The 23,975-nt window shown below is 34.2% G+C and overlaps 1 protein-coding gene across 1 annotated transcript in view; it reads right to left on the reverse strand.

Annotated features, from left to right (window-relative positions):
- Positions 1-23,975, reverse strand: part of TMPRSS15 (transmembrane serine protease 15) — a 106,367-nt gene that overhangs the window by 46,568 nt on the left and 35,824 nt on the right. The window contains exons 10-16 of the mRNA XM_006216760.3: positions 22,743-22,883; positions 21,889-22,038; positions 14,931-15,036; positions 14,501-14,651; positions 12,322-12,457; positions 4,987-5,076; positions 1,631-1,756 (exon numbers count right to left, since the gene is read on the reverse strand). Coding sequence (XP_006216822.2) covers positions 1,631-1,756; positions 4,987-5,076; positions 12,322-12,457; positions 14,501-14,651; positions 14,931-15,036; positions 21,889-22,038; positions 22,743-22,883 — 900 coding nt within the window. The remainder of the gene's footprint in view (positions 1-1,630; positions 1,757-4,986; positions 5,077-12,321; positions 12,458-14,500; positions 14,652-14,930; positions 15,037-21,888; positions 22,039-22,742; positions 22,884-23,975) is intronic.

Consider the following 23,975-nt stretch of genomic DNA (forward strand, 5'->3'; position numbering starts at 1 on the left):
CTCATGTTACCCTAGAAAAATGATTATTTTCCTGCTTTTAAAGACCTTTATAAAATAACAGTGATTATAGTCTCCCTTAATAATTTTTGTCCAAGTTTATTCGACATTTTTTATAAGTTGAATCATTAACTTAATCCAAAAGATGAATTAATTAGAGACAAATAAACCTAAATGGTAGCTCTCAAGTTTTTTCCGTCTAATCCCTGAGCTTGAGGGTTTCATAAACAATAAAATACTCTTGACTGAAAAACACACTCTCTCTCTATGTATATATATGAATCCAATATACATTGGAGTCCTTGAAAGTGACTCTGTTTCAAAAGAATATCTTGTCTACAAATTTGAAAACTACGATTATGAGATCTTTTTGGAATTCTTACTTGCTTTTGAATGATTGATGGAAATACTATGAGGTAAAATGATAAAAATGGGTTTTTCTTAGATAATGAGAACACTGTAGTTTTTATTAGAAAGACAATGCAAACTGAAAATGGAAAAGCTCCTCAAAATGTGTTCATAACTGCATATATGAAAATCATATTTGAAGTTCCTCGGTTCTTGCTAGCACGAGGCTCCTCGCCTCACTGAGACTTTCATTACTTATCTGTTCTGTGTGTGGCTCTCAAAATCCTCTCCCAGGAAACTTACACTCTAGAACTTGGTGGGATTTTGCTGAAGAACTCTGAATAATGGGTGATGGATGAGTATGGCTGGGGAACCCTCTCCACCACTCAGCTCCTTCATTGCTATAGAAAGTACCCTCCGGAGTTTTTACCCATTGGTTGCAGTGTTCATGTGATTGCATAGCTATCTGGCCAGATTTTATAGGAAATGATTAATATAGGTCTAAAACACAGTTAGATAAGACACTTTTACTTGTAAGTTGTGTTGTTTCTGCATTTCAGTTGACCTTTCATGCATTTTCATAGTTTAATGCATGACTTATCGAGAGACAATTTCTTAATAAGTAGTTCAATAGGATATTGGCTATTATTGGATCTTTACTATATGAGCATCTATTTTATGATCTAGGTATAATAATTTCCCCTGGAATAGTACACTTTTCCTCTATGTCTATTAAAAAATTAATGATCAATAAATATAGGGAAAATCAACTTTGGTCAATTTTTTAAATCATTCTCAGAGACATACAGAAGCAACTAGTACTAGAGACACAGAGAAAGTAATAATGGAACACAAAATACAAATTATTTAAAAATTTTGCATAAAACCCACAATTATTTCTTTAGTTTGAAGTGAAATGAAACCTAATTGAATAGCTATCTATGGACATACGATGTGCACATAATGCATAGAAAACTGCATTACGGGTGTTCTTAGCTCTTAGTCTACAAGGTGTAATGCTTACTGTGGTGAATTAGTATCAGTTGGAAGGAACTGCTGACGCAAAGCTATTAATCCTGGCTTGCCAAGAACACTCAAGAAGAATATTATTCTGTCATCATTGCAAACATGCCTCATATTGGAAGCTTCAGTGAAATTCGAAATTACTCTGCTGTTGTATTTTCATTTTGCTGGTTGTGAAAGTGTGACTGCACTTACTGAGAGATGCTCTCAGTCCACTGTCTTGAGCCATTTGACATTCACAACACCTCAGTTGGAGACTTACCTAACAGCAAGGAATCGTCTCCTTCACCATCTCTGATTTCAACTACATCTGCAATATTTTCTAAATCAAATTCTTGAAAATGAAGCTGGATATTTTTTCCCTGTTGTGCATTTAAATTCCAAACACCTTAAAAGTAATAAATAACAACACTTAGTTTAAACAGACTTCTTTTGATTTCTCTTAAAAACTTCAATCTCTTGAGGATTTCAAATCACTTTCCAAGATTTTTTCATTTTATAAAAAACAACATTCCAAGCTGTTTGTGTATGTATGTATGTGAAGAAATGTCTTGTGTAATCCAGAATATTTATAGTAAAATTTCAATTAAATATGAAATAATTTACTGTAATTGATTTGTTTTATTTCATATAAAATGGAATACTTTAATCAAAGCTTGCAAATAGCCTTTTACTCCTACAATCTAAAAGTTATGAATATCTAAAGTTATGGATATTCTATTTCCATTTATTTTATTTTCCATGATTAAATTCATAGGAAAAATGAGGTGATTAAAATGCAGTTTGTAGGGTAACTAAACTTTAATATTCTTTTAAGTAATTGTTGCCATTATTTATATGTTGCTAGTTCATTCTGAAACAAAACTGAAGCAAAACAAAACAAATTAGTATCAATAAACACTCGTTTTTCTTTTTATATTGAAGTCTAGTTGATTTACAATGCTGAGGTAGTTTCTGACATACAACATAGTGATTTAGTCATTATATATATATACTTTTTTTCATATTATTTTTCATTATATGTTATTATAAGATATTAAATATAGCTTCCTATGCTATATAGTAGGACCTTGTTTTTTTAATCTGTTTTATATATAGTAGTTTGTGTCTGCTAATCCAAAACCCCTAATTTATCCCTCCTCCATTTTTTCCCTTTGGTAACCATAAGTTTGTTTTCTATTCCTGTGAAACACTTCTTTTTCTTTATTGAGTCCTTAAATGATTTTGTCTTAAGATTTTGTTCTAGGCTCTTTCCTCATTCTTGATGAATATTCTCATTCACCCTTTTTTTAAAAATTGAAATATAGTCCATTTACCTGTGTCAGTTTCTGGTTTATAGCATAATGTTTCAGTCATATGTATACATATATTCGTTTTCATATTCTTTTTCATTATAGGTTACTACAAGATATTGAATATAGTTCCCGTATAGAAGAAATTTGTTGTTAATCAATTTTTTACATTATAGTTAGTATTTGCAAATCTTGAACTCCCAGTTTATCCCTTCCCATGCCCTTTCTCCCCAGTAACCAAAAGTTTGTTTACTATGTCTGTGAATCTATTTCTGTTTTGTAGAATAATTCATTTGTGTAAGATCATTTCATCAACATAGTGATGACCTCTTAGTCTTCATTTTCTACACCCTTTTTTGAGAAGTAGATGCATTTATCAACTTATTTACTGTGTATGGATGTAGGTGACTCAGATTAAACATGTAATGAAGGGAACACACAATTATTCCTTCTCCAACTCATTCCTGTTTTCATTCTTCCTGTCTCAGCAAACGGTACCACTAATCATCCACTCACAGAAACCTCTGCATCTTCCTTGACCTCCTCTCTCCTGTCACATCAGCCAGTCTCCAAGGCCTGCCAACAGTACCTCCTAAATCCTTGGATTCCCACTCCCTTCTCAGTCTCCACTGCCACCCTCTGAGTTCAAGCCACTGTTATTTTCATTTCCTAACTGGTGATGTGGGTGGCTCTCCTCCCTCACCATCTCTCTGATCCCACAGCCAGATGGCTCCATCTAAAAAGGAAACTTGATTTTAGCACTATTTTCCTGTAAACCATTTAAAGTCTCCTCAGTGATCACAGAATAAAATCCAAACTGCTTAACATGGTGTGAAATACCTTCACACCTCAATTTTCTCATTTGTTATCATTAATTAATTCTGCTTGGAGATTCAGGAATAAATCAAGGTCATCTACCTGTAAACTTTTGTAGGCTGAGAACCTCCCATGTCCCTCCACAGCCTCCTGGTTTTGCCCTTATTTTAACAGTACCTTAGACATTTTGTAATGCCTGACAACTTATCTGAGTCTTTATCTAGACTGCATTATGTTTGTTTCTTCTTTACTTACTTTAATGCCTAACTAAGTAATTAATAAATATTTGTTGTATAAAAAAATAAATTTAATACATTTCTCCAAACTGTTCTTTCAGTGTTCCACTAATTTTTGGATTTTTTTAGATCATTATTTTGTACAAATGACATGCTTAAAAGAGATTTTCAATGTGAAGTAGAGATGATAATCTCTAGTTCCCCATACAAGTCAAATTAGATTAATAGCTGTTTATTTTTTTTGAATCAGATATTTCTCTATAATAGTGATAAAAGTCAAATTAGATTAATAGCTGTTTATTTTTTTTGAATCAGATATTTCTCTATAATAGTGATAAAAGTCAAATTAGATTAATGGCTGTTTATTTTTTTGAGTCCAGTATCTCTTCATCATAGTGATCCTGTTCTCTTATCAAAGTGACCCTTATCTCTGGATCATTTAAAGGAAGAGAAGTTGAAATTTTCTAAGAACACATTTTTCACTGCCACTGAGACCTTTTTTTCTACTGGTAAAATTTTCTATTTAGATTGGAGGTGTAGCCATAGAAAGCAGAAGAACTTGTCTGTTTCCTAGAACTACTGGAGAGGAATCTTTGTGGGAGGAGCCGGGGAATCAGCATCTTTAACGCAAGCAATCCCTATGCAGCTCTAACGAGCTTTTGTATCTAGAACTGTGACCTAGAGATAAGCTTTGTATACTTTTATTCTACCAGTCTGGTTGTCTCTCTAGTCTTAGAAATTTTCAGTGAGTCTCCTTATTCATCTTTTATACTGGAAATCTAATCACATTATTCTAGCTGTCTGTTTTATTAACTTTGGTCTTTATTTGCAAAAGGCGTGGCTGTCTCAGTTGGCTTTTTATACTTTACACTGACTTAATTTTATGGAACTGAAAAGTTGTTTTATACACCACAGGCACTAGATGCATAATCAAGGAGTGTGGTGTCTGGAGTAAGGCTGGCTCTTTTGCTTACTGTTTTTCTGCAACTTTTAAATTGGAGGATTATGATAATATCACCTGTTTTAAAGAATGATTGTGAGAACTGACTGAAATAAGGTATATTAAGCACGAGCACAGTGGCATAAAATAAATGCTGAAAAAGGTAGCAATTAATTATGTTTACTCTTGTTATCACTATATTAAGCAATCTCATAGATGTGGTAGTTGTGTCCAGATATGGCAAATTCAGAATCTACTGTGCTGTATCAAGAGGAGAATCTAACTTTGATATAGATTTTTTTTTTTCTCATGTCTTGAAAAAGAAATGACTCACAGGAAGCCTGGTTAGGGTAGTTGTTTGGGAAGTTCATCGAAGTAAATGTGGTATTGGGCTCCCATAGCTCAAAAGGTCCTCCACAGTCCGCTAAAAAAAAAGCAGAGAAAAACCATTAGTAACATAAGGTTAATTTCAGAGACATAATACTATATGCCAGCAAATTTCCACTTATATATCTTGGAATATTCGTTTTGACAGACACATTTTAGAATGTGTGTCAGGGAAAATCATGCCACTTAAGTAAGGGGGAAAATATACTTAAATAAATCTCCTTACTGAAGAACTTCTCAAAACCTGAAATATTCTTATGTTCTCTGTGATTCTCCAAGAAGGCATAGTACTGTTCAGTATTTCCCAAAATTATTTGGGCAAGGAAACAATTTGGATGAGCATCCTTTGTAAATAGACTTCATGCAATAAGATATCAACTCTCTGTTGCAGAAAAAAAATGAATCTTTGTAATAGAATGAATCTTTTATCTGCCAATCTCTTATCAGAAGGGCTAATAAATCACTAATCATGACATTTCTTGTTTTTCTACTTTCTTTTCTTTTTTTTTTTCTACTTTTTTCTTTCAGTAGAGAGGAAGCTTCACCATCCTGAATGTTGTACTGTGGCATTTGACCATCAAGAAAGGGAGACAAAAATCTCTACTTGCTAAATAATTGCCCTAGACTGTCCAGGAGTCAAGTTGGGACTGAACTTAATGCCAATTTCTTAGAAAAACAGAGCACAGATCTTTCAGTTAATAGTTTGATTTTTCAAATGGGTAGGTTAAAGTTATGAAATTCTGGAGTTTCTATTTATCTGACTTATTAACAGAAAATTCTAAAGTACTGTAAAAATTCATCAACTACTTTAAGTATCCTAATTCTACCTTATTTTTTATTACCATGTTACATTTAAAATGAAAAGAATAAAAGTAACCTAATTAGAAGAATATAGAAAACCGACATAAGTATATATTTTCCCTATCATTAAAGACAGATGATAGAGGAATTATTTACACTCAATAATAGAAATCAGATTACAGGAGGGAAAATTAAATGTCTCCACATTTATGGCAGTGCCTTCAGTCATATCCTCTTCTTTGATCCCTCTTTTACCTGTTATTTGCCTCATTTATACAGATCCTTCAACTCATGTGCATCTTCCAAACTTGTATGTAATAATCCTCTTAGATTTGGGTGTTATGATATGCACAGTGGGACAGAGAGAGGCAGTTGCTGTGGCTCAGAGTAGTATCATTGCCAACACATCCTGTTTGCAAGGTGACAAGCCTTGGTCTGCCTTATATGCCCTCCCGGGCCAGGCTTGTCCCAAGCCAGATGAGCTCAGCAAGAATAATAAGACCTCTTACAAACCCTTATTGTTTGCAAAGTTTCCATGCACATTGTCTCATCTGCGGAGAGAAGATGGTGTATAAAAGAAAGATATGTTGAAGCTGGTGGATTAAAATTGTTGCTCTGAGTTAGTTATTTGTCTTTTTGAGACTGGATTTGCTTGTATATAAAAGATATATGTATATATATATTAGAGATTTTCAGGGTTGTTGTAAAAATCAGTCATAATTTATGAAAAGTGCCTACACATTACCTGGCATACTCAGTACTGGTTTCCAATGCATCCTTGTGAATTAGGTAATTATTATTACTATTTCAATTTTAAATGGACAATCTCGGCATTGGAGGTATTCCATTACTTGCTAATGTTGTGCATATAAACAGTATAAAGTCAAAACTTCAACTCAGTTAACCTCAAGCTCATCTCACAGTACGTTACCGTCTCTTACTGGTTAATCAAATGAAATTATTTCAACCATGTGGTCCAAGCCATAGGCAGGGTTTAGACTGAGTCTCAGTAAGTGGCACTTGGTGGGTATGTGATGTTTACTTGTTAGGTACATGACAAAGAGGAGGACAGAAGGGAACACGCATGAGGGCACTAACAAGTAAGGTCAACAATGGGCAGGTCTGGAAGGAAGAAAGCAGTGAACACAGGGTGCTGAAGAAGACACTGGAACCAAAGAAAGAGTAATGATGCACAACAAGGGCAAGTGCATCTTCTGGAAGGGGTGAGGGAAAGTCTGAGGAGACTACGTGCTCCCACAGCAGCTGTGCTTCTGAGCTAATCCTCTCCTTGATTGTGTGGCTCACTGTCTTGCAAAGACTTCTGAAAAAAGATTCACTGTAATCCCTCAACTCCCATGTACACAATGCATGTAATTTTAGAAATTCTAGGTGCCATGCAATGCTTCCTTGTCTTCTCAAGGGAAATAATGGAGAAGGGAAAGTGTCGCTGCAGGGACAAACATAACACCGCAGATTAAAGACTGAGGAAAACCAGCTCTTTCTAGTTCATAAACTGAGTCATGGCCAGTGTGGCCATTGATGGGGTGGGGGCTGGGGGGTGTTGTTGTTTAAGCATTCTCATTTTCTCTTCAAGGAACAGGAAAATGTCAAAATCATATACTCCTAATATAGTAAATAGTAACCAACTTGGAGGATGTACTGAATGTTCACCTCTCTGAACACTTGGCAGTACCTTACAGTACTTGACAGTACTCATTTGTAGACGAGTAGGTGAGACTTGAATAAACACACAGCCAGAGCTAAAATGTTGTCAAGTGTGACTGTTAAGTATGTCAAGATATGAAGTTGACTTAGCATTTCTCCACTGAATAGAAACCTTGGAAAATCCATCGCTTTAAAATATACTTTTAAAAATAATAAAATACTTAAATAATTTTTGAAATACATTGCGAACATAATTTTATATCAAATAACTGATCAGTAAGATAGCTCTGATCCTTGGCCTTATAAGATATATCAGTTACTCTCTGTATGTAAATGATTGTAAGGGACTGGCAAAAGCTCTTTCAGACATTCTAAATATGACGACACGATTTATTTTCATGGTGGTGCTGCTATAATGGACATGCAGCATGTGCTTCTTAACAGAAAAGCCAAAAACTCATGAAATTCTGGAGATCACAGTCATGCTGTGTCATTTAGTAAATCATCTTCACCCAGAGATCGAGAGTTAAATAGCCTGCATGGTACAGGGAACTCTGCACATTCACGGTTGTTAAATTCTTCCATTTTTCTTTTTCTTGGCACTGTTCTCTCAAAGATTTGTATTCTGATTAATTTCTTACTGTGCCAATAGGGATTTCCACTACATGCAATATGTAAATAATGTGCAGTATCTTGTAAACTGGTTGTCGAGGATAGATATTTATCGTGAGGCATGTCGTTTATAATCCACGCTCTGGCATGATGAGATATGGGTCAATGTGGAGGCTTTCACTGTAGGGTGGAAGGAAGGGGAGGCCAGCCTTCACTTGCAGTAGGGGGGTTCAAATTAATTTACAAGATATTTGTAACATGAAATAAGGATGATAAAAGTAAGTTGCTGATGGGTACTCTTATGCGAGGGAAATAATAAGTAAAATTTAAGAAATAATATCTCACATTGATGTTTGAATATGTTAAAAGTGGCTGATTTTCCAAATCAGCAATTTTTTTTTATTATCAGAGTAACAGATAACAAGCCCTACAGTATTATAGACAACATTTTAAAAGCTGAGGTTGTAAAATAAAAAGAAAATCTGGGGTTCAGTTTATCAAAATTTATATTTCCATGAACAGGTTATGGTGATCAGCCATGATATAAATATTTTTATTACAATTTGTGGCAATGTAGTTCAAATTTTATTCCTTGTGGTTTAAATTTTATTTGTAGTTAATAGCAATCTAGCCAATAATAACTCTAATAAATAAGCTATTCGTTTTGAAGGTAAGAAGATGAAAACAGAAGAGCCCAAAACACACTGAGTTAGGAATGTATGAGTGCAGTTGATGTGGGTTTTGTTGAGGGCTTGAATATCAAGTCATACTAATGGTATAAAAGACCAGCAGCTCGACTCGAACGTGGTCATCAATTACAAGGGAATTAAATAGGTACTGATTTATTTTTTACAGGAATAACTAAAATTAAAAGTTATTTCACTCTAAGTATAATATCAAGCCTATGAAGCTTCACGTAAACTTTTATTTTGTCTTTAGAAATGGAAAATGGCCTAATGATGGCAGAATTGAGCAAAATGTAGAAGTAGAGTGACTACTACAACGGCTAAAACTAGCTTGTCCTTTTTCTGCCTTAATTAGTTTTAACAGTCTGGAAGTAAGTCAGGGGCTGAAATGTGGATTTCTTTTTGTATATATCTAGTACTATTACTTAGTGCGAACTTGCCATGAATCATCCCAACTGTGTTGCAAACTGGCATTATATTTGTGCAATGGAATGTTAACTTTTTTAAAGTGGGCTCAATACAAGCCCCACACTTAAATTATTTGTGCTAATGTCACAAGGCAAAAATCACAGAGCTGGTGCAGCAGCAGATTAACATCACAAAATGGAAGACTCTCTGCAGTTACGGAAACTGAATTTACCTTTCCCCAAACGAGGCACTACCTGGAGCAACAGAAAAAACTGGCCTTTGCTAGTTAGTTACTTGACTGGGGTTATTTTCTTCTTTAAATGCTCTATAAGAGCCGAAGACAAGGCTATTAGCCAGTCAGCCATAGTTTCCCTTTGTTTCTGCTTAAACAAATCAGTGATCTGGAACCAGAAAAGCTCTGCTCAAATAAGAATTTCACTGAACCAGTTGCAAATGGCATTAGAATGAAATTGTTCAGAATGCATTTGATGGTAATTAACATTTTCTGCTGTGCTAAATATTGCCCTGAAGTGAACCAGCTGGAAACTGGAACAAATATTCTCTGGGAAAATTTGAAAGTTTATATTTTAAAATCAGATGGTTATTCTACCATTATAATTTCCCCATTGTGAAAATATGCAGGGATATCATGCTTCCTTGACATCAAGGTACTATCTTTTTCTCTTTCTGATTGGAAAAGATATGAGGACTGTGTGGGCTAGACAGATAAAGTTTTAGTATAGAGAATCATATTTATAGTTTTATTTATATATGTATGATTTTATGCACAAAAGTTGCCTCGAATTTTCTATTTCATATAATGATGAGGTTTTGCTTCTTTTAAAATATTGAGCCTATGAAACTATGTTACTTTCACCTAAAATTTTTTTCTTCTTCACCACTTATTGATTGGTGAATAGAGGAAAATACTGGCAGAAAGGATTATGAAGACAATCTGTTTTTTTTAAATGACTACAATATCAAAATAGCAAGATGTTGCAACTGTCTGGTATCCATAGCAATTATTTATCAGACCAAGTGATTTTAATGATTATAATTTTTTTGCATGGAAATATTTTGTATAATAGACAGAAACAGTGTGGGACACCTACAGAAAATGGAGACAATATTTTCTTAAATAATGCCGTGAAGCCCAAATTATTGCATTCATGTTGGTATTCTCTACATCCGTAACCTCACCATCATTTCCAAGCTTTGATTCTGGTACCAAAATTTTGTTTGGCAAAAATGTTTGTGTCACTGAAAGAAACATACAGCGAAGATAAAAGGAGAGAGAAAGAGAGAGAGAGACATAGTTCACACCTAATAGTATTTATTGATGATCTATTTATGTGATAGAGCCAGTCAGACACTGGTGAAGTAAAGATGAATTACATTGAGTTTGGTGTCAAGAAAAATTCTTGCAACAATTTTGTGGCCAATATTATTGTGTGGGAATGCATTCTACTATCCTGCTTTTGTTTCAGTTTTATGAGTATCATTCTGTCTTTCAATCTTACTGCTTCCTTAAAGATTTCTCCACTCTATACTCTCTTCTCCAAAGTCCTCTATCACTTAATCCTCTCATTTATAATATTTAGGGGCATATAGTTATATATTGTTTTTAATATTGATTAATTTGTAAATTTCTATAATATAGATTATATATTTTTCATCTATCAGTGGTTATTGCTAAGCTTACATTTCTTGTGCAGTGCTCCGCATGTAGTAGACATCTATAAAGTGTGAATGGATGTTTGAAATATTGAGGAATTTATGTATAACCCATACACGTATCTAAGCATGTTAATACACACAATCGTAAATGTAAACCAGCCTTTTGGTGGGATGTAACTGCACATTCAATATGGTGGCATGGAAAAATCATGGTAGTGTGATATTTCTCCTCATCTTAATGGCTGCTCATTTGGTTGAAACTCTCAAATACTAGTCATTTGTCTTTAAAACTTTTGAGTTGTTAAAGACATGCATCTGAAAAGTCAAGTTTGTTTTTTTAACTTAAAGATTAGAAGCAAGAAAATATATAATTTTGGAAGTAAAATCAAATTTGGATAGGTTACCAGTGATTTGCTGATGTGAATATGGGCAGAATTTCAAGGGTGTTTGGCACAAAAGGGGAAGTGGAAAAAGTGCTGTGTTTCATGACAGAACAAAAACATCTATGAGATTCAATACAAGCAAAGCTGTAGAGCTAGATGAGCTTCCAACCAGCATTATCCAAAGACAAAAGGGATGCTTTTGCATCAAAGCTACAATGTACTGAAAACATCCCAATAGAGGGACAATAGGTAATAGATGTTTGATATCATATATCAATACACACACACACACACACACACACTCACATATAGTTTGTTTGTTTGTTTTTGGTCAAATCCCATAGTCTGAATCTGAAGGTTGTATGAAGTGATTTCTCTGTTGACATAAGATGGTTGGTAATATATCTTTTGCTTCTGAGATGTCACGATCGCACTTTGAGTTTAGAGCACAGGTAAACACAAGCTCCATTTTGTTCGTTTGAGATAAAAGGTCCCAGAGGACATGGGAAATCCTGCTCACTGCTATTGCAAGGTCTTACAAAGGCACCATTTTAGGACACAGATCTTTTGTGTGATCTAGGTCTATGTATTCAAATTCCAGACGCAATCATTATTATTAAATTATTCTGGAAATAAGCTTGGTGGATTTTAGGCTTAACCGAACTCTTCTTGAGATCTTAACATCATTCTTTAAGAAGGCTATGAGAATCTTAAGGCTTCTTCCCAAAAGATTATAGGCCATGCTACATGGCGAATAAAGTATTAGTTTGTATTAAATTGAAAACGAAATGGAAATCATCATCTTAATTATTTTCAAAAATGGAAATATACTAAAATTATCAACAATATGAGCATAACAAAGTGATTTCACTGTGAATTTATATATAACATGTAATATTTTACTAATTTCCATTTTACTTATATTTTAAAGTTTTTCATTTTCAGTGACAAAATAATACTGGGGCAAGATAATAAAAAATAAGCCAGAAAGAGATTGGCTTAAAAATATTAATAACTGAATTATGGAAAACACATGTTAAGGTTACTTACTAGGAAGTTCTGGTGGAGGAGTTGGGACCAAGGTTGGTTCTGGATAAAGACTCACATTGCAAATCCCATATGTTAGGCTAATATCATCCAATGCTATATCACTCAGGTATGCGTTTTTAAATGCATTAAAAACAACCTGTAATTCAGAGAGGCATACAATCATTTTATAAAATGATTCCACCTTAATCTTCTCTGAGTTGATTTTTCTTGTGGCTGTGTCCTCTGGAGAATCAATATTGCCATGTCCAAATAAATGTGGACTAGTCATCGCATTGAGAAATATTGATGAATCATGTTTTTTAAGGTCCTTCAGCTGAGCCCAACTCCCTAATTATAATACAAGTGTTCATAATACAAGTCTGAATTTTCTCTAGTGTTTTTTTTCTTTGTTAGGCAACATTGTCAGAGTTTCTCTCTGTCTCTATCTCTGTCTTTCTCTTGTGATATTGTCATACTCCATTGCACCCTGCCATATATACACACATCATCTGTCAGAGGAGAGCATTCTTCTTTTAGGTCCTTCCTCCACCAATATTAAAAATCCAGGTAGCTGTTTGCTTTCTTAGAGCACACAAACCCTGAAGAGAATACACACTGATTAGATAATTTAGATGAGAGAAGAAGGAAATAAGAGAAAATATGAGTATGATACAGCTACCCAGGGCTAGCTGGCATGGATCAGAGTTCACCCAGGAAGCTGGTGAGGGTGATGCTCAGAGGACACAGACACAGGCTTGGGAGAAAGGTCCAGTACAGATGAAACATATTAGGTTTCTAAGGACAGTGGGTATTTTTAGCTGGATTTTCCTGGATCCTCTCCTGTTTAGGAAAGGAAAGACATAAGCTGAATTCCTGTCATATGTTAATTGTCATGTGAGGCACGTTGCATACATTATCTCATTTAATTTTTCCAACACTGACGTACAGTTATCCATTCACTCATTTGTTCCTTCATTGCACCTACTTCATGATAGATACTTTTCCAAATAGGAAGTATCTTCTCCTTTTCTCCCCCTTTCACATACGCACAAGCTGAATCTCAAAGACACTAAGGAACTTGCTCAAGATTTCACAACAAAGTGACAAAGCCTAGGTGCAAATATTTGTAGAACTTGGCACCCTCACACTGCGTGATGAGCTCATTTTGAAAATGTGGGTGCAGTTTTATTACCTTTAAAAAATGCTTGGTGAGTTGAGCCAGATTTGGTCACTGCAATACTTATTTCCCTGCTGCTGCCATCTTATTATTACCTTGGTGTTCCATTTTCCTTTACCCTTTCTGGAGTGATCAAAAAACCAACAAGATGGAGAAGACAACTTCACAGAAGAAATACAGGATCAGAAGAAAGAAGAAAAAGGAAAAAAAAGAAAAAGAAAGATGAGAGGACTAGAGATGAGGGTCATTGATTATTGTCTGCTTTTTATCAAGCCACAGGAAAGCACTCGGGCTTCACTGATGACAATGTCTTTCCAGATATACATCTTCTGAAAGTTATACTCTCTTGTCTGAAATTATCCAATTAAAGCGTTGTTCATTTAGTCAAACTATTAGCCTAGATTATCCTATATTCTAATTGCAAACACCCTTAGGAAGAGAACACATTAAGTTGTTATGTGAAAAATTAATTCACCCTAATGTGAAATAAATGATGAGAGACTTCCCAATGCTACAGATCACAGAATTTCTTGCTACAGCAAATATATGGCAATTAAGTCAGAGTGGGGCAGGGTGGCGGGATATCGGTGAGTAAGGATGTTCTAACAGGCAAAGACAATTCCCTACAAAAGTGCAGGGCTGATATAGGTGCTGTTTGTGAAAAGTTGGAAGATCTAGTCAGGCAGGAGACATGTATGGTTGATCTGTGCTAAAAAAGTTGCTGAAGAAAGCTGAAATATCCTTTAAGGTTTTTATAAATTTTATGGCTCATTATAAGTAGTACTTCATGCAGTAATTTGTTCCTCAATAAGTGCTTTTTAATAAGTCAATGAATAAGTGAAAATAGAGGCACTTAAAGAGCTTTTTTTTTAGAAAGGAGGAAGATTAGGAAAGTAGAGAAAGTGCCTTGGCTATACTCAGAAACTGAATTAGTTTTTTTCACCATATTACCATAAACTTTAATTGTATCACTATTTTTGTAATACAAATACATGATTAGAAGTTATAAAGTATTTTGCCAACCTTAAATTCCACTGTTTCATTTAATGTTACTTGTCCATAGTTCCAATTTTCTCCATAATTTCCTTCCTTTTGGAAAATTGTCTTCTCCATGTTTTGGTCACTGCTGACATTAACGTTTAATTTATAGACATTTTCACCATACATATAATACCTAGTTTGGAAACAAGCAAAAATGAATGATTCCTACAAGAATATGAGTATTTTAGAGTTCTTCTAAATACTTTACTGTCTTTGAAATATTCCTTTTCCCCTCTGGTGAGGGAGTTGCTAGAGAAAGAGAGAGACTCCCCCAGCATTTTGCTACTCTATCAATAGGAAAAGTAATGGGACAACTTGGGATAACATCTTATTAAAATTTGAACCTGGCAACATAAGAAAAGCTATGTTACTCATTAAATAAAACATTACTTAACACGGGTCAATAACGTACCAGAAACTAAGGCAGACTGGCTCCAAAGTGGGGTCTAAAGGGAGACTTAGAAGTCCCACTCTTTCTTGTCTCCCTCCTGGTCCAGTTGGAGTGGAAATGTAAAATCCTGTAAAAACAGCAAAAACTTTTTTACTTCACTTAAATATTAGCAGTTTCGTTGTGTGAGCTGTATCATTCATAAGCAGTAAAGAACAACTTTAAGATGAAAATGTAAGGACACGTATTCAGGTAGAGCAGAAAGAATACTAGACTGGAATCCAGAAGGCAACTTCCATAATAAGTTGTTATTTAAGAATATCACTTCTCAACATTGGACCTCCTAGTTTGTAAAACAAGAGGCTTGAACTGGAGTACCACTAAGGATGTATCAGGCTCTGACTTATTACAAGTCCACATGACTGTTGCATCATATTATTATGTCCAAGTACTACTTTAATTCCAATTTATTAATGTTTTGATTAATTAATCCGTTTAGAGACAACCAGTCCATGAAGGTATTTTGATGTGCTGGTGGACTAACTCATGATATAGGCAAAGACTTAAATACAAATTTGTAGGCAAAGTTAAGCATTTCAAAGATGCTCAGCTTTTCATTCCATTGTGTCTACTGTATTTCTCTAAACAAGAAGTTAACTGACTTTATAATGATCTCTTCCAATTCCTTTGAATGATAACTAGTCAAATTACAAAGGAGTAGGAAACATGCTAATCCATATAATAGCTTTCTAAATGGCTCAAGCCACTACCTAAAGTGCTTTTTGATCTGGAATTCATTATTCCAGCCAATGATTTGAGTTACCTGAAGTGCAGTTGTGGGTGAGACATCTTGAACATTTTCTTAGGCAAATAATTTTTTAAATTCTTAGTTTGCAGCTCATGCATTTGACAGAACACAGAAATCATGGAACAAAATATGATATAAAGCAAAAGAAATATTGGATAAATTTAATTTTATTAGAATGTAATTTTTATGAAATGCTGAAATGTAGTGTGTGTTTGAAATCAATCTCCTTTCTTTTTTTTTCCAATAGAAAAATTTTTAGAACATTTTCATAATTCCAAAAAGAAACCCATGCCCAATTGCAGTCATTCCCGATTCCTGTCACCTTTCTTCCAGTCTCTTGCAACCACTCATCTGCTTTAAACCTCCATAGACTTGCCTGTTTTGGATAGTTCACATAAATGAAATCATGCAACAGCTGGTCTTTTGTAAATGACCTCTTTAACTTAGTGAATATTTCAGATGAACTCATGATCAAATATCTTAGTAAATGTAATGTATGCACATTCACTGGATTTAGATTATAAGATATAAAGTAGAAATAAATGTATATTTAATACTTTATATTATTAACCCACTACTTATATTATATATAATGCTGTGATATTTCATGGGTACTTCTTTTACCTATGGAGTTGGTTAGGGCCAATTATTCAATTCAATAAAAATGTAGTATAGATACAGAGGACATGTTTCAGAATCTACTATCTAAATGCTCAACTCTAAGTCCCTTTTGAGTTGCTTAGAATATTGTTGGAGAGGAAATAATCAAAACACTTCTGAATGTCATAAATTAGTACTGAAATGGCTAGCTTATTCATAAATATTTCTAGTTAACTACAATTACATAACATAAACACACATTATGTTCCTACTTATGTTTGGCCATGTTCACAATCTGTTAGTTATAATTAGAAATATTTTTGAACCTATTATTTACTCATTAAATAGTAATATGCTCTGGGTTTTCAGTCTGAACAAGATACCATGATGCTATGAGCTTTGTATCGTTGTTTAGATACACCACCATTAGATGGACTGTCGTACCTTATGAATTTTGCATAAATAAGTTGAAAAACCACAATATACTAAATAGCATATAGAATTGTATATTTTGTAATAAGGTAAAATAATATATTAAATTTTTACACTTGTAGAATCAGCTAAATTCTTTAGTTAACAAATTAGAAGATGAAGGAAATTCCTCATAAAATTATGAATTTCAAGAGTAGAGAAAAATTTACTTAGTCGAACTACCCAACTGTCCTTATACTTCATCCACGACATTTTACCTATGGGGTCACTTGACCCCTATTTAACATATGTCAGATACAGCAGAAATCAATGCATTTCAAAGCAGCCCATTCCATTTCAACACGATTAGAAAATTCTCTTCCATCTATACCTTTTTTCTGCTTGTTTCTCCATGAACTGAACTTAACCTCCCTCCACCCAATGCCCTTAAAGAGAAAAAGTGCTGGACATGTGCTGATGGTGATGAAGAGACAGTAGAAACCAAAGAGGTAGGAGAACTTTCTGGAAACTCGCGGTCCTTCTCAAAAAGAAAAAAAGCTGATATAAATCACTTTGTGAATTGTGGTGCATATACATTAACTGAATCTAGTAGGTAAACATTGAAAGTTTTGGATTGGAGAATAGTGCAAATTCAGTCAGATTCGGTCGGTATTGAAGAGTAATGTTATTTTCTAAAATTCCACATCACAGGAAAGATAAGGAAATAAGGACAATATTTTTGGGAACACTAAAGTTACACTTGTTTTAGAATAAGTTTACATGCTAAATATAAAATGCAGGTATCTAAAAGATTTACTGTACTTTTGAAAATTGAGCAGTATAACTATTTTCTTTCCAAGCTTCCTATTTAGAATAGTACCACAGCCAGTTTGTGTCTGTTAAATACATCTGTGGCATGAAAAGAAAATAGTTATTATATGTAATATTTGTATAGCATTTTTCATAAACTAGGTCTTTTTCTACATTTTTTCTTCTAACCTAATAATGTAATGTTCATAATATGCCTCTAGATTCAGGTTCTATTATCATCAGCCCACTTTCCAGATGAGGGAATGGCATCTAAACGGCAGAGCTCAAATTTAAACCTAGCTAAGATTTCAGATTTTGATGATCCTTATTACAACACAACACTAATCCCCAAGTACTAGAAATGATCATGATTTCATTGAGAAAGGCCAACAAAAAATGCTTTCTTGTGAGCCATCTAGCTCTTTTGTGACCCCTACGTTTCTGAAGTTTTCACATGTTACTAACCTCATTTCTCCTGAATGTTCTGAACAAAGGGCCCACTTCTGAGCATCCCAAGATGCTGACCTGTATCAGCGGCATGGTCTCAATTCCCTTTGTTTCTAAGAGAAACAGCACTGACTGTACAGAGATTTAGGAGCCGGTGCTCCACCAGGACAAAGTTCTTTAGAAGGACTCAGGAAGTTAAAGGGCTTAGATGTTCCTCCCTAAAGCAATGTTAATTCAAAGTTTATCTGTTTCATTTAGACTTTCCTGTCATTTAAAGTGAAGGCAAGGAACAAAAAAAAAAAAAAAAAAAAAAAAAACCCTGCATGGATAAGAGGAACAGCGAGAGAAATTTAATTCTCTTCCATTTCAGTGGCAGGATGTTCTGACACATAAAAAAGCAGGCTGAAAGAGAAATGCCCCTTGAGGGGGAATGACTGGTAGATTATGAAGTCACCAGTACCAGTATGAGAGTTAGGAAGGACCTATTAAGGCCTCTCCTCTGTTCTCATTACACTGCTGCCTCTGGTGGGCTCTGAACTGCTCTGACTCGTCTCATTTTAAATAACTCCTGCTACATGACTTTCTCCTGAGACTCCATTTCCAACCCAACTATTTAAAAACCTCCACCTGACATTCAACCTGTTTCCCTTTGGTCAGTTTCATCTTATTTCTTTAGTTACTTAATCTGTTGGCAAGCTGAAACCATTTTTCTCCTGTAATGTACTTATATTCTTCAGCTATCAGTGGAATCATTTTATCTCTTATTATGATGACATAAAAGTAGAAAATGATGATTTGAACATCAAAGATTTCGACTCCATAAAAGCTATCTGTCATAGTCAATAGATATAAATGCTTTCTCCACTTTCCTCTAACTACTCTTGTCCAAGTGTGGTAGAGACATTTTTCCCTTTTTTTATTGCAGTTATGGAAAAAATTGGTCAAATTATTTGACTGTTTTAGGTCAGGATTCTTTAGAGGGTTGGGGTGATTATCATTTAGGGGCTACTTCAGCTATGCAGATGACAGATTTATCCATAGAGGATCAGGGTCTGGGAAGTAATTTATTCAGAGAAGATTAATTATGTATGAGACTATGCAGGTCATAATTTCCAGTACTAAACATGTAGGTCAGATGGGATCAGCCATCTATGCAGAGCACGTTTTGGTCCGCAGGTCCACACTGGTGACTAATTTAGCAGGATCCTGTTAACTTTATTTTCAGGTTATATCCAGAATCTGAGTTCTCACCACATCTGTTCACATTGTTCTCAGAGTCCCATGGTTTCTTCTCTGGATTAGGTGATGGCCTTTCCCTGGTCTCCCTGACAATAGTCTTGTTCCACCATAAACTATTCTACCGGCCAATATGAATCCCATCACTCCTACACTTAAGCAACTTCCATAGCTCTTCATTTCACTGAGAGAAGAAGCCAAAGCCATAGAAGACCCATGTTATCTGGACCCTACTGGCCTTATTCATTCCATTCCAGCCACGCTGGCCTCCTGGCTTTTCTTCAAGCTGTCGGGCACACTCCCTTTAGAGCCTTTGCTCTGTTTCCTCTGTCTGGAGTAATCTATATGGTGAATTCCTTCACTTCCTTAAAGGTTTGATTCAAATGTCACTTTTTCAATAAGACCTGACCTGATCACTTTTTTTTTACATTTGTAACAACACCTCAACATCTGACCTCCCCACTGGCCTTACTTAGCTCTGTGTTTTCCCAGAGTGCTCATTCACATTTAATGGACCCCCAAATGTAATTACTTGTCAGATGGATTGCTTATTTCTGTTTTTCTTTGCCAATATGCGTTCCATGAGAACAGAAAATCTGGCTTATTTTATTCACAGATACATTCTGAGTTCCTTGAATAGGGCCTGGGAGTCAAAAATTACTTCTTAAAGAGAGGAGTGAAAGAATACATTGGATGGGGCTTTCAGTGATTTCTTAGGGAAATAGATTAAAAGTAGTCACTTTTTATTAAGAGATACCTTCAAGGTGAAGTAGTATAGTGAACCATATTTTGTTACTCTGGGAATGTATTGTTAAAGGAACCAGGATTAGTCAGATACATTTCTACCATGAAAAAAAATAACTTTTTAATATATTCTTACTAGATGTCATTCACAATTCACATTAAATAAGCTATTTACTTCCAGGTTATAAAAATAATAATATTGATTTTTATAATATAAATGGCCATTAATAACAAATCACGATGCACATGTGCTCAGGCTGTTTTTATATTATAAGCTATTTAATTTAGTCAATAACTCGCTCACTCAGAAATTACGTATTGAGTGAAAGCTGTAGACATTCATTCATGTATTTGAAAATAACTTCCCACATTAGTGAGATTCAGGCACTCAAATGCACTGGCAATTCAAAGATGTAAAAAGATAAGGTTCTGGTTCCTGAAGAGAACACTGTGGTGGAAAGAAAAAAGTAAGTAAGCAAATATAACACCACGTGATGGGAAAAACAAACAAAAAAGGTGTTTTAATGTTTAACAGAAAGGAAGATTTCAACTAGGAGGGTCAGGAAAGACTTTGTAGAAATGGTGATATGTGACCTGTGTCTTCAAAGACAAGAACCATGCCTGGTTAGAGACAGATTTTGATATGCACTTTTTGAATTGAATTCAATTCTCATCAGTAACAAGAAATATTATAGGATAGATTTTGTCTAAAGTAATTATCTAAATGCATAAATTTCTATTCTGTCCTTTTTGTAATTTTCCTTACTTTGTATGCTCCATATTACTTCCAGATTTGTACTTTGATTACATTTGTTGTTATGAATACTGGCTTCCACGGTTTACATGGGTGGTCTTCTCACTATAAGTTGCTTACCTCTTGATAATTCCCTGTGATTTCTGGTCTTCTCAGTCAAATATTATTGTCTCAATGTTAATGTTTCCACCTGAAATTCAGTTCTAATATCCCATTCACATGCAAAATATACGTACAAAACACAACCCTTCCCTTAGGATCATGCTGTAGAATCAGCTCTTCCATAGCTTTTCTCCTGTGGACTGAATGGTTGTGTCCCCCTCAAGGTTCATATATTAACTCCCAATGTGATGATATTGCAGGTGGGGCCTTTGGGGGATAATTAGGTCATGAATGTGAAGCCCTCACAATGGGATTAGTGATCTTGTAAGAAGAGACAGGATGTTCTCATGTTCTCTGTCTCCCTCCACTATGTGAGAATACAGTTAGAAGACAAGTGTCTGTGAACCAGAAGGGGCTCTCAGAACCATCTCATACCTCAGACTTCCAGCCTCCAGAGCTGCAACAAATAAATATTGATTATCTAAGACAACCAGTCTGTGGTAAGCTGTTATAGCCACCCTGACGGACTAAGAAAGCTTGTCAGAAGAAGTAAACCTGCCTCTTTATCTGTATTTCAAGAGGACATGATCTTGTATATTAAAAATTCTAAAGAATTCTTAGAAAACTAATAGAGTTAATATACAATTTCAGCAAGGCTGCAGGGTACAAGATCAATGTACAAAATCAATTGTATTTCTATACACTAGCTAAAAACAATAGCAAGTGAAATTAAGACAAAGCAGACCAAAGTTCAGAAAAGTTAATTATCTCCCACAAGTCCACTTAGTTAATAATAAGTGGCAAGTCTAGGGTGACAAACTGTCTCTTTATCTCTAATACCCTCTGTGTACTTTTCAGTATTTCACGAATATATAGAAGAATATATTTCTTGAAATATTTTTACCTGCCTATTTGATTACTATTTTTCACTTAAATTCATTTACTAGTTCATGTTTAAAAAAAAAGAGAATATCTGAAGAGACTGTCTTGCATTTAATACTGCTCACTTTGAACCGCAGAATGACACATGCAACTTTTCTTTTGGTTTATGAATTAAACACGAATTATACCTGAATCGTTGCCAAAAGTGTGGTCAAAATTTGGTCCAGTCAAGGGAGGAAAAGTGTTTCCCTGAACCCTTTCCCATTCATTATCATCATTTAGATCCTGGACCCAGAAACAAAAGCCATCCTCAAAATTACAGTTGATTTTCTCATAATCTGTGAATTAAAATAAAAAAAACTTCAGATTTAGTCTACAATATGACTAATTATAATAGATCGAGATGAACATAATATAAACTCACACAGTTTATAATTAAGTGGCATGCATAAAATTATTTTTTAAACATTATTCGACTGTTTAACTCCATTTAGTTAAAAAAAACAACAACAGCTTTTCATTGCCAACTGTGTTAATATGTTTCCTATGCCCCACTAGGGCTTTAGCAAAAGCATCTTGTTCTTACTCTGCTTTGATTTTTAAATCTCACCTCTGTTGATTTACCCACATAAACTTTGTCCTCAGTTTTTGTCTCTCCCTTTTTATTTACTAAATGTAATATTCTGGTCAAAATTAAGCTGATGTGGAATATTATCAGAGTTAGTTTTATGCTAATTTTTTTACTTTGAATACCTGTAGTATATAAAAGTTTAGTTCAATTTTCCTGTTAATTTCTAATTTTTCTCAAATTGGTTATTTGATTGCTTTGAAGAATGTTAACTATTTGCTAATTCATTTCCTTCCAAGTGTCAAGTAGAGAGAGGTATACTTAAGAGATACTCATTAAAGAACTTGCATAATGAAACACATAATGATCTTGTTCTGGAATTTTAGGTTCTGCTACTTAAAAAATTCCATTACAGTACCATTACAATATTAAAGCAACTGAAGATTCAAAGGCTGAGGAATAAATAGTACTTACTATTAAGCTCTGTGCTGTTAAATGCAGTGTATGTTGCATTAAAACCAATATAATCATTTTCTTCAGATTCTATAAGAAAGGTGGCAGTAACTTGGTTGGAAAAAATCCTAATTGTGCCAGGGTTCTTTTCCCAGAGAGAAGCTACAAAAGAAAATAAATGACTGTTATATGTATTTATCTGTTTATCTATCTGTTGATCTGTCCATCCATCCATCCATCCATCGATCTATCAATCTTTTCACCTGATCCTATCTGGTTAACTAAAAGAATGTCTTACGATTAATTTATTTAACTAAAATATCTTTTCCTATGATAATAATGTTTCAAATTATTACATATATTTGTGGTTTAAAAGCTATATTTTTATTTCTAATTATTAGTTACATACACTTTAAACATATATAAAAAAATGCATTTCTTTTCGAAAAAGTTCCTATAAGAAACACACAAGTTAAACAGCTATAAAACAACAATTGAGTTTGATTCTATCAGGTATTTCCCATGCCACACTAACAGGGGCTAAATTCCATCACAATAATAGAAATAAGATTATTCCTTTGGCTGTCTATGACCGTTGGACCTCAGAAAAGTACCAGGCAACTTAAAGATCGTACAGAATTTTACATTGACTTTATCACATTTCCATCTTGATTCTAGCTACAAAAGGTAATATCTTTCTAGATTTTTGATTCTCAAGTGTCAGTATAGTGCTTGGGACATAAGGAGTACTCATATGATGATTTATAAAAGCATTGCTATATAAAATTTGCTTTTATAAAAATAATTATTTAGCACATACATTCTCAAAGTGGGTGATATTTCCTCCTACGGGGTAAAAATTTGTTCTCAGGGGCAAAAGAATCTTAATTTTTAAACGTATAAAGCTCAGATATTCATACGAGACATAAACAGGTATCCAGAGTATGTGAAAAATTAAAATTTAATGGGGGAGCAATTAGGGGAAAAAAGATCTAAAAATTCCTTAGTGGGAATGGTAATTAAAAAAGATAAGAAACAACGGTTTAGCATTTTAGTTTGATGGTTTGAACTGGGCATCAAATTCAAGTTTATGAAAAGTATCATGCTTGCAAACTGAAGACAAAGCACCACTGTTACTTACTGAGCTCCAAAGAAAGATACTGTCATAAACTACTGAAAAATTCTGTGCTCATCATATAGCAATTACTGAGAAAATGTGATACATGCACGATAATTTCAATAAAATAGAATGGA

This window comes from Vicugna pacos, chromosome 1 (genome assembly GCF_048564905.1).
Source record: "Vicugna pacos chromosome 1, VicPac4, whole genome shotgun sequence".
Taxonomy (NCBI): domain Eukaryota; kingdom Metazoa; phylum Chordata; class Mammalia; order Artiodactyla; family Camelidae; genus Vicugna; species Vicugna pacos.